The 11,857-nt window shown below is 37.6% G+C and overlaps 1 protein-coding gene and 1 pseudogene across 1 annotated transcript; one reads left to right on the top strand and one right to left on the bottom strand.

Moving 5' to 3' along the window:
• The first annotated feature begins 857 nt into the window (after positions 1 to 857).
• On the top strand, positions 858 to 1,793 carry LOC143389015 (olfactory receptor 52P1-like). The gene has a single exon (XM_076842375.2). The coding sequence runs from the start codon at positions 858 to 860 to the stop codon at positions 1,791 to 1,793; it is 936 nt and encodes a 311-aa protein (XP_076698490.2).
• Positions 1,794 to 9,589: 7,796 nt separating this feature from the next.
• Positions 9,590 to 11,340, bottom strand: LOC143389005 (olfactory receptor 52P1-like; annotated as a pseudogene).
• Between the last annotated feature and the right edge of the window lie 517 nt (positions 11,341 to 11,857).

The raw sequence follows: 11,857 nt of genomic DNA, 5'->3' as shown, positions 1-11,857 counted from the left end.
TTTGGCTTTAGGAATTCCTACAATCTTTCTCTGGCCCCCAACTCAGCAAGATATTAGAATCATACATTACTGGTGGCACTGCAAATTGGTGCAGCCAATATGGAAAGCAGTGTGAAGATTCCTTGTAAAACTGGGAATGGAACCATCATTTGTCCCAGCTATCCTACTCCTCGGTTTATACCCAAAGGACTTAAAATCAGTATACTACAGGGACACAGCCACATCCATGTTTATAGCAGCACAATTCACAATAGCTAAACTGTGGGGCCAATCTAGATGCCCTTCACTAGATGAATGGATAAAAAATTGTGGCATATATACACAATGGAATTTTACTTAGCAATAAAAGAGAATAAAATCATCGCATTTGCAGGTAAGTGTATGGCATTGGAGTAGATAATGCTAAGTGGAATTAGCCAATCTCAAAAAAAACAAATGACAAATGTTTTCTCTGATATAAGGAGGCTGATTCATAATGGAGTAGGGAGGGGAAGCATGGGAGGAATAGACGAACTCTAGATAGGGCAGAGGGGTGGGAGGGAAAGGGAAGGGGCAGGGGTTTAGCAAGGATGGTGGAATGTGATGGACATCATTATCCAAAGTACATATGAAGACAGCAATTGGTGTCAACATACTTTATATACAACCAGAGATATGAAAAATTGTGCTGTATATGTGTAATAAGAATTGTCATGTGTTCCGCTGTCATTTATTTTTTAAAAATTTAATTAAAAAAACCTAGCAATGAAAATAAAGTTTTAAAAAAAGAACCTAAACAAATAAAAACAACCTGCCATGCATATCTCATTGGCAGGTGTCTAAACTTTGTTTTAAACAATCACCAACAAGTTTCCATCATGCTACTCTTCAACCATTCCGGCTTCATGACCTTCACTCTGATGGGCATACCTGGCTTAGAGTCACAGCATTTGTGGCTATCTCTTCCTTTCTTCTCCATGTTTTTGGCTATCCTCATTGGCAACAGTGCTGTCCTCTTCCTCGTGATCACAGAGCCCACACTTCACACACCAATGTACCTGTTCCTGGCCCTGCTGATGGTGACTGACCTCATATCTACTTTAACTCTGATGCCCAAGGTCCTGTGTCTCTTCTGGTTCAATGATAGAGACATAGCTTCCAGTGCCTGTTTCACCCAGATGTTCTTCATCCATGGAGCATCCGTGGTACGATCAGCCCTCCTTGTTGCAATGGCTTTTGACCGTTTTGTGGCTGTGTGTGAGCCATTACACTACAACACAATTCTGAGCCATTCTCTAGTTGGACGCCTGGGACTGCTGGCTGTAGCCAAGGGAGTGATTCTCATCCTGCCCATGCCTTTTCTACTTCAAAGGTTAACTTTCTGCCACAGGGTCATTCCTCACACATACTGTGACCACATGGCTGTGGTGAAAATGGCCTGTAGCCACACTAGACCCAATCGAATTTATGGACTCTTTGTGATCTTGCTCGTGGTAGGACTTGATCTGCTGCTTATTGGCTTCTCTTATGCCCTGATCCTGCAGGCTGTAGTACGCCTCAACTCTCGAGATGCCACCTTCAAAGCCCTCAACACCTGTTCAGCTCACCTCTTTGTCATCCTGGTCACTTATGTGCCTGCACTCTTTTCTTCTGTCACCCACCGTATTGGTCAAAATATCCCACCTCATGCCCATATTCTCCTCTCCAATCTCTACCTTCTCCTACCCTCAGTGCTCAACCCCATCATCTATGGTATGAAGATGAAGGAAATAAGGGTCAAGGTAACCAAATGCCTGTGCAGAGGATCCAAATAGGATGCAGGTCCAAAACTAATCCTGCTAGTAAATGAACAATTAGGACAACTGACATTGCTTTTGTCCAACCATCTAAGACTCCATTGTATTTCCAAATGAGTGGAAAGGACGGTCCATGGAAGTCTGCTTTCTTTCCTCCCTCCCTTTCTTCGTTTTCCTTCCTGGTGAAATACATATTATAAAAGATTTTATTGCAAGGAAAAACATGTATCGGAATGCATAATTGAAAAGATTTCTGAGACTGGAAGTACATATTTAAAAGCATGTGTAATAAGGAAGCTACCTGTATCCGAAATGATATTCCTTTACTTGAAGTGATCTAGAGTGATGTGCATCATGCATAAAATCGAAACTTGTATTGTTGTGATGATGAATGCCTAATTGATATGGTTGTTTTTGATGTTGTTGTTATTATAGATTTATGATTAGACATAGTAGTTAGGTTTATTATGACAAACTCATACCTGCATAGAAACTGATTTCTGTTCTTGATCTCCCCTTTTCCCTCTGGTTCTCCCTCCCTTCTCTCCTTCTCCTTTCTCTACTCTATGACACTTCCTTTTACTTGTCCATTAATTGTTGACATGTTTTAAATCATTGTAATGAGTGACATTTCTATTGACTTATTTAAATATATGGTTATCAACAGATCAATTGCACAATGTAAAATAGCAAATGCAAGATTAGATGGTTAAACAGAAAGGATCCCTTTCTAAAAAAATGTTAAACAATATGAAAATACAATGCATAAAAAATGTTGAGAAAATTTATAATCACAGTTTTAATATAATTTAAAATCAAGCATGTGATTATTGAATTTAAAATTATGAAAAAAGATCCTACATAACCCAACTCCCTACAAATCTGTTATTGTTCTTGAAATTCTTAAAAGGGTAATGATATGAAGGATAAGGTAATGTAACCACTCTATCCCTAGCCATGGCCCTTGACTAGTCCTAACTTACTATTCACTTCAGTGGACTGAACAAACTATGCATTCTGAGAATCTCTCTAATTATTGTGAAGAAAAAGGGCTTTCTGTATTGGATAGTCCTTGCTATTGGATTGCACCTGGTCCTGCCTCATATTTGGAGTTAGAAGATGCCTACAAACAGAATAAAAATAAAATCCTCCTATTACTTGTATAAAAGAAGAGGAAAAAAAAAAAACATTTACTCCAGCCAGTTCTGTTAATTTGCTCAGGAAAGAAATACCCCAAGTCATTCTTAACTAAGAAATTGTTTTTTATGAAATATACATTAGGAAACTTGGTATAGTGAGAAAAGCGAGAGAGTCAGATCATGAAGTTATGGTGGCTTCTTCATGACTTTTTAGTTTATCCTGTTGAAGCTCAGAGAATGGAGCGAGGATTTATGCCTGACACTGACTTTTGGCCACTAGCATAATCAGTGTGACACTGTTCAAAACAGAGAATAAGTTACTAGGTATTAACTTACTAATGGAGAATTATAGTATTAAAACTTTGGATGAACAGAAGAATATACTGGGTAATAAGAAATCCTAAGAAGAGTTCAGAGCAACAACTAAGGTTGGAGTATTTATTTCCTAGAACAGGAGTTAATGGAAGGGTCCTACTTTATATACCTCATCAGAAGAATCATCTTTTAAGGCAGTCCCGCTAGTTATGCTAGGTATTTTATAAATAATAGTTTATTAAATCATTCAACTATAATTCAACTTGTGTAATAGTATGTTTTGCATATTAAGTTATGAAGGTGTGATTTTTTATATACCATTCCCATAGTCATACACACAATGTGTAGTTACATATGATTCAAATCCTGATCTATCTGATCATAGCTTCTTCCAATTTTGCTATGTCCATGTCGCCTGGTTGGAGATAACCAGGAAAGGCATGGAGCAAGGTTAAGTGGAAAACTTGGTAGGAGTGGCTTCAATCATAAAAAATGTGGCAAAAATTACATGAGTACCTCCTACCTAACATCACAAGTTAATTTAAGATATACTTTTGTATAAACAGTTACAAACTGTGTGGAGAATTGAAAACATCTTCCTTTACCAGTTACATTTAATGCACTGCCCCACTTCCACCCAATCTCCACTCTTCTGAGACGTATTGTATCCCTATAAGTTAGTTTGGATGGAGTGCATCACCCAGTCTCCATTGTCAGCTCGCTTCTGATTAGGTTTGCCAAAGAGAGCCATGTTAGTCTGGGTCCTCAAAGGAGATAATAGTAAACAAAATTAAATGTGTGTGTGTGTGTGTGTGTGTGTGTGTGTGTACACACACATATATTTAAGAAACTCCTATGTAAAAGAAAATGAGTGGGGAGACAGAGAGAAAAAAAGAGAGAGTTATTCAGTGTGATTCACTGTATGCTGGAATATCTATATGGGGAAGTCATTATTAGTCTCTGCTGTTGGGTATTCAGTGGAAGTCTATGTGGTTGGATCCAAATGCAGCTTTTTTCTTTGCCACCATTGTGATGCTCTGCACCTGTCCTACAATGGCTGATAATGAAGCCTGGTAACATAAATTGACTAAGTTATTTTGTCAGTATATCTTTGGATTTGGATGAATTTTGGTATTTTGGTAGAATTATTATGTGATATAAAGTCATCAAATTTTGTGTCTATTCCTATTTGCCACTTCACATGCCTTTCACCTAGATTTCCTGGCACTAATCCTTCATTCTCTTTGTTTCCATGAACCCAACCTGATTGCAAGGCCAGTGGACATTGCCCCAACATTTTGTACCTCACCATAGATTAATTCTCCTTTCTTTTAAAGTAGATGGCTATTGCACTGCTCACAATTCCATTTATTTAAAATATTATCTTCTTCACCTGTCTCTTTGGACTATGCCTGAATGGCTACAATGCAGCCTCCATCCACTTTCTGCTTGCACCCACTTATCAAGTTGGACAATCTATGAACTGTACTATACATTTCCCCATTCCTTAATTATTCATGCCAGGTCCCACAACCCATGCATAGGTGCATGTAGTGAAACGACACTGGTGCAAATCTGGTGACTAACAAAGCAACCTGGACTTCTTGTTCCTGTAATTTGCTTGTACTCTGTGGTCCTGCTCAGGCTCAAGTCCCACCTACCATGACAGGCTACTGATTTTTTAAATTCACGGTTCTAACTTCATAATGTAGCAGGTCTGGCAGAACCCAGATCATTATAGAAAGCTAATGGACAGATGGTCATACCTTATCTGTTGCTGTCAAACAAATGATCCCAACTGGGCAAGGTGGCGCTGAGTGTAGTAACTGCCCTAAAGCCAAGGGGCCTGGGAGGAGGGAGGCAAATGCTACCGATGTTCTTTGGCCACACTGTTGTTTCATCTGTTCTGTGTGGCCCCTGTCAGCTTTGCCTCCGTTATGATCATGTGGGACTTCTAGAGTAGTCATGATCTGGGTGCTGGAGGATGACAGCAGCCAAGACCCACGTCATAAAGTGAAAGTGAAGTCAGATGAGGAAGTGCATATGCCTCTTCCCTTGAGGCAATATTTGGAGACAAAATATTTTCAGAGTCCAGCATGGCTCTGGCTCTGGGATTGAGTTCAAAGCTACAAATGGTTAAGATAGGTAAACAACTAAAAGGAATTTGTGAAGCAGCAGTGCTGAAGACTAGCTGGAAAGCCAGACTGAGGGTGACAACTCCAAAGACATTAGTAAACCATATGAGTGGACCTACACAACAAATTGGAACCGTACTTGAAGAATCCCTTAAATTAAAGGTTGCACCTATGATAGAATTAGAGTTGGAAAAACTACAAGCCAGATTACGTTTTTTGAAGAATTTCTGTTTGAGGATGAACTTCGTAACTGTGAAGTTCAAGACTGAATATGAAAATTAGAGTCCTGCCTTTTAGCTTTTGGGGGCTGTTGCTATTTTTCTTGGGAGTTGAGGTGCTTATCAAAATAAGGGACTTTACCACATGGCCCAAAAGACCTATAGGCTATAAGAATACACATCACAAGAGCAAAAGTGCTAATGTCATGCGTGTTTCACTTTCTCTCTTCACAGGACCTAATGAAATGCCCACAACATTTTAAAATATATGTTCTCCATATTTTAAATTGACTGTTAATTTTTTTTAAGTCAGATAAAAGAAAATTATGAGTAAATCTTCCTCTCCCCCACCCTCCTGTATTCCTTTAAGGCAATGGTCAGTAAATTTTTCCTGTAACATTTCATATATTTAATACTTTTGAATTTTCAAGAAATGGTATTAAAGACACAATAAAGCAACACTATCACTATAGTGCAAAAGCAGTCATATATGATATATAAACAAATAGTTTTGGCCATTTATAAAAATAGGTGGTAGACTGAATTTAGCTCTTAGTCCATAATTTTTCAAGTTCTGCTCCACAGCTACATCATTGCTTTCAAAAACAAATAATTGGGATTAACCAAAATGTCTAATATATAGGATTAAAAAGCCCATGAAACAGTTTTTAAAAAGTAAATCTATATATACTATAATGGGTTTATATCAATAATATTAGAGTAAATAATATATTATAATGTGTATAAACATGCTGTTTCCCTTTTGTAATAATAACACTTAGAGAATTGTGTTTACATAATAAATATGTCTGAATGGACATGTGTTTTACTGGTTTGAGTAACATACCCTTCAAAAATCACATCAACCCAGAATGTGGCCTTGTTTGGAAATAAAGTCTTTGCAGATGTAATAAAGTTGAAATAAAATTATACTGGGATATGGTGGGATGTAATTTAATGACTGGTGTCCTATGAGAAGAGGGATCTATGGACACAGGAAGGAGGACACAAGAGGATGATATGGAGAAGTACACAGGGAAGACACCATGAGATGACTGACAGATGTTAGTGATGTGTTTCAAGGCAAGGAATGCTAAGGATTGACAGCAACCATCAAAAACAGAAGAGAGGCAGAGAAAGAGCCTCCCCAAGAGCCTTCAGAGAGAGAGTGATCCTGCTGACAAATCTACTTTGGCCTTGTACCTCCAGAACGGTAAGAGAAAGAAAAGTCTACCCAGTTTGTGGCAGTTTATTATATCAGCTCTGAGAAAGAAATGCACATGATGAAATATTACCACTCATTATCTGGGAGCATGTTTACCTTCTGCCAGTTATATTTTGATGTTTACATTTTATGCTATGAATTAGATGATCAGGCAAAAATTGCTATGAGTGAAAATTTAAAGTGCACATATTCTTTTATGTAGTAGCTATTTTATATATTTAGTTTTAGTAATACTTATTTTGTGCAAAAAATGAATAAACAGTCAATATAGCAAGGTTCTCAGGTAGTTTTTTTTTTAAAAAGCAAAAGTCTAGAAACAAACATCTGTCTATAAGCAGGCGACTACTTCAATGAATGCTCACAAATATGCAAAGGAAGAATATAAATATTTGAGAAGTAATAAAATAGGCTTATTATGCTTATATAGAATAATCACTAAAAGCATTAAATAAACAAAAGCCTTCTAATAACATATTTGCCTTTGTGTAAATTGTACAGTATAATTCAATTTTTTCCCACAGATATTATTTGTTTATTTTCACTGTATATCATGTTAAACAGAATACCTGTAAATACGAATGTTATCCTACATAAAATATGTATTTTTTCTTAAGTTCACACTTAGTAAGTAGCTAAAAGTTAAACTACACAAATACCAAATTTATAATGACCCAATCTGTGTCATCTATCCACATATGAATGCCCCAGTCTGAGTTTTTAGGATTTGGGGTTTATGTAAACAAGAAGATCTGATTATCTTAATGGTGACAGACCTTGTTTCCATAACCTCCAAAATATTTTTTAAAAATATTTAAAAATTTATTTAAAAAAAATTTTGTATTAAAAATAAAATAGCTTTTTAAGAACATATAGAAACAATATTAATTCCCATTAATACTATATTGAAGCAGGTGGCAGACAATAAATAGAATGGGGTGGGAGAAGACCTGCTACCATATGAAATCTTTTTTCACTTTTAATTTGTCAACCATTGCTTAAACATCCTCTAATTAAATTGTAGGTATATTTCAGCAATCCAAAGCAGGAATTTCCTTAAAAACAGACTACCTTTGAGATAGCTCTGCCACATTGTAACCGATATCAACAGACCGCCGTTCCTGGTCAACTCCTCTAAGGTCTGATAAGGTTTGCGTTGCTTCTGATGAGGTTTTCTTATATTGCAGTCAAAGATATTTGGTTACTCTCCATCCTCTTCTGTTAACAAATTGAATTGACCTGAACAAATTCAATTTCTATCCTCTGTACTACTCACATTTTTAAAAGAACGAGGTTTGTAGTTTTCCTGTAGAACCATAAAATATAACTCTGTGTAAACAGAGACTTTTTCATTCTAGTGTATATCCTACCACATTTGAATGCTTTGCCAAATACACATATGTCATTAACAACAGTGCAAAAAATAGATAGCAAAATAATAGTAGTAGTAGTAACATTCTTATTTAGTTCTCTGTGAAAAGTAAGACTCACGGAGAAGTAAAGTTTTGGAACTATGCATACCTGCAGAAGTTCTTTTTCTACCAGGCGTCTTTTAAATGTATTTTTAAAGAATATCTTCTAGGGCTGGGGATGTGGCTCAAGCGGTAGAACACGCTTGCCTGGCATGCGTGTGGCCCAGGTTCAATCCTCAGCACCACATACAAATATGTTGTGTCCGCCGAAAATTAAAAAATAAATATTTAAAAAATTCTCTCTCTCAAAAAAAAAGAATATCTTCTAAAGCTACCTGAAATAACTGTAGTTGCAAAAACTTATTTTTCTTAATAAAAATAGATATTTTGGTACTAAAAGTTGGAAAATTAAGAAAAAAATCTGTGGAGTGGGCTCAAAAGGTGAACCCTTTATTGATCCCAAAGGAAGTCTTAGGTCTGTGCTCAGTCACATTGATTGTTAAATTAGACAATTCTTATATACCACTTCATAATAATTTCCAATTCATAGTTACATAACTGTAACCCTTAACAGAATGTTCTCAGAGTTGTGTCTTCAAAGAAGATTCTTCTCAGATGCTGGAATTAGTAGAGACAAGCAGAAGAACTGACTCTAGGAGTCTGCACAACTATGAATTTAGTTAAAATGAATATCAACATTTTCATTCTAAGAGCTTCCTATTTATCCACTTTCCTCAGATGTTTCTCTGGAAATTGGATATTGTGTTTCCTGTATACATTCCCTAGGTCTACAAGGAAGTGGCAAGTCCAGTTGCCCAGATGTAATACTTCTTCAGTAGGGGCAATAAAATAGTGACTCTAACTTCAATTTCAAACTTTCCTTGTCCCTTCTCACTCCCTTCAGACAAACTTCTCCACGTCCCACCCTCTCCTTCACACACAAATACAAACACTCACCCATGTCTACATGCACCTCGGCCTTGCCTTGGCAGACAGAATACTATTCATCAGTGATGGGCAAATTATTTTCTGCTCTTATGTTCTCTCCATATGAAAACATTCCACCCCATCTTACATGTATTTTGTGTGTGTTTGTGTTCAACATGCTTTTTGCACATATTATCAGGTATAACTTGCTCAAGCATTATCAGGTATGGAAAGCAGGTGTCATTATTTTATTTCACAGGGCTTAATTGCCTTGTTTGGAGTTAATGAGAATAAGAAATTGTCTTGCCCCTTAGCCCTCTGTCCAAATATAAACATCCCATCAGCTAATCTACTGGCATAACATGTTTCTATCTCTAGTCAATTGCCCCCTACATGGCATTCATTTAACATTTTTTTTTTTCCGTGAACCCACAACTGCTGGATTATCAAACAAGTTTCTGCCTGTGGGCAATGGTTATAGGCTCCTTCCTCCAACAACCGTATTTAGTTACTTTATCCCGAAATTCCTTGGTTTTTACTCCATAAATAATTGGGTTGAGCATTGGAGGTACAAGGAAGTAAAGATTGCCAAGAATGGTGTGGACGTGGGGTGGAATACCTCTGCCAAAGCGGTGCGTAAGAAAAGAGAAGAGAGAAGGCGTGTAAGAAATAAGCATGACACAGATATGTGTGGTGCAGGTGTTGACTGCTTTGTGGTGGGCTTCCTTAGAAGAGAGGCGCAATATAGCTTGGATGATTAGCACGTAAGATGAGGCTATCGCAGAGATGTCTAATCCAGCAACCAGCAGGGCCACCACCAAACCATATATCCGGTTGACTGTGGTGTCCACACATACCATCTTTACCACAGCCATGTGCTCACAGTAGGTGGTGGGGATGATACGGTTGGCATGAAAGGGCATATGCTGGAGGAGGATGGGCATGGGGAGAATAAAGAGGATGGCTCTCACCAAACTCACTAGGCCAATGACCCCAATGCGATTATTGGAAAGGATGGTGGCATAGTGCAGGGGCTTGCAAATGGCCACATAGCGGTCAAAAGCCATGGTCATTAGGATGGCTGACTGCATGGCAGAGATGGAGTGGATGAAGAACAGTTGGACCAGGCAGCCTTCATAGCTGATCTCACTCTGGCCAAACCAGAAGATGCACAGTACCTTAGGAATGGTGGTTGTCGACATGCCCAGGTCTGTGAGGGCCAATAAGCACAGGAGTAGGAACATGGGCTTATGCAAGGAGCGCTCTGTGGAAATGGTGAAGAGGATGGTGCAGTTTCCGAGCACGGTGATGAAGTACATGGAGGAGAAGGGAATAGATATCCATTTGTGTTTGTCTTCCATCCCAGGAATGCCTTGGAGAATGAAGAAAGAAGGGTGGCCTGTGACATTGCAAGTAGTCATGGCAGCACCCTGGTGAAGTACCTGAGGGGAGCAATAAAGACACGACCTGATCTTCAGTATTACAAAATCAAGAGCTTCAAAGTGGAAAACAAGGATTAGAATGGTAAGATACACAAAAATGATTCTGAAATTTTGACAGTATGTCATGTAGTATAAGACTATACTGTAATATTATAGCAATAATAATGTAGTACAACAGCATCAGTATCTAAGAGGATGTTTTATGATCAATCTTTTGTTAAGGCTAGACTGATTAATTATATGTTAATAAAATTTGGTTATTAAATGTATGTGAATAAATGAAGAATTTAATCTATTTCTACCAAGAAATAGAGCTTAATATATGCAAAACAAAAATGAACAGAAACATGAAACTAAATCAATAAAATTCCCCCTTTCAGGAAGTAAAAGATGAAACTTAGCAACAAATTTTTAAAATTAATATAACTTCAAAGTTATGTTGAATCCTGTTTTCAAACATTTAAAAATACACATTTTTAGTAAATATAGGATCAGAGGTAGTGGGGATATTTTTGATGAAGATTTTGTAGTGGTGATGAAGAATGAGTTACACAATAGTTGAGCTCAAGGAGCAGGCAATGGGAATGTGAACTTGAAGTCTACCCTTACCTGGAACTACTTACCTGAAAGTGAGGTAGTGAGAGAGTGGGCAGCTTTTCCAAGACACCTGTTGAAAATGTGCTTGGGTGAGCATGTACATATGTGTGCATGTGTGTTTTAGCAAACATTACATTGGTTGTGGAGACCAAACTCATGACCCTGCATCTCCTTACTTTCCCGCCCCCAGAATCCAAGTTGTGGTCCACTAAATAACCAAAGCAAAGACTCCCAGGGTGCCCAGAATTGATTCTCCCCTGATACATAAAGGCACCATTACTATTATGTGTGACATTGACTCTGGAGATTGCCCTGAGCTCCCAAGAGATAAGGCTGATTGATCTTAGGGATTCTGGGAATGGTGAATATTTGCAAGGTCTGGAGGAGCTTAGAGAGAGAGAGAAGGTACAGTTAAAGCTGAATAGAAAGATGAACAGATAAAGAAAGTGGTGTCTGTTTATGTGTGTGTGTATTTTCAGTCTTAAGAATGGAGATCCTGCCGTTTGCTAAAACATGAATGGACTTCGAGGACATATGCTAAGTGAAATAATCCAGAAGCAGAAAAAAAGGACACTGCATGATCTCACTTATATGTAGAATCTTTTATTAAAAAGTCAAAATACATATATTGAAAATAAAATCATGATTATTAGGATCAAGGTAGGGGGTGGAAAT

Source organism: Callospermophilus lateralis, chromosome 2 (assembly GCF_048772815.1).
Source record: "Callospermophilus lateralis isolate mCalLat2 chromosome 2, mCalLat2.hap1, whole genome shotgun sequence".
Lineage (NCBI taxonomy): Eukaryota > Metazoa > Chordata > Mammalia > Rodentia > Sciuridae > Callospermophilus > Callospermophilus lateralis.
Note: the sequence above shows the minus strand (reverse complement) of the source record. Positions and strands in the feature narration are given on the sequence as shown.

Coding starts and splice junctions, on each gene's coding strand:
- LOC143389015 (XM_076842375.2), top strand. CDS start 858: ATGCTACTCTTCAACCATTCCGGCTTCATGACCTTCACTCTGATGGGC.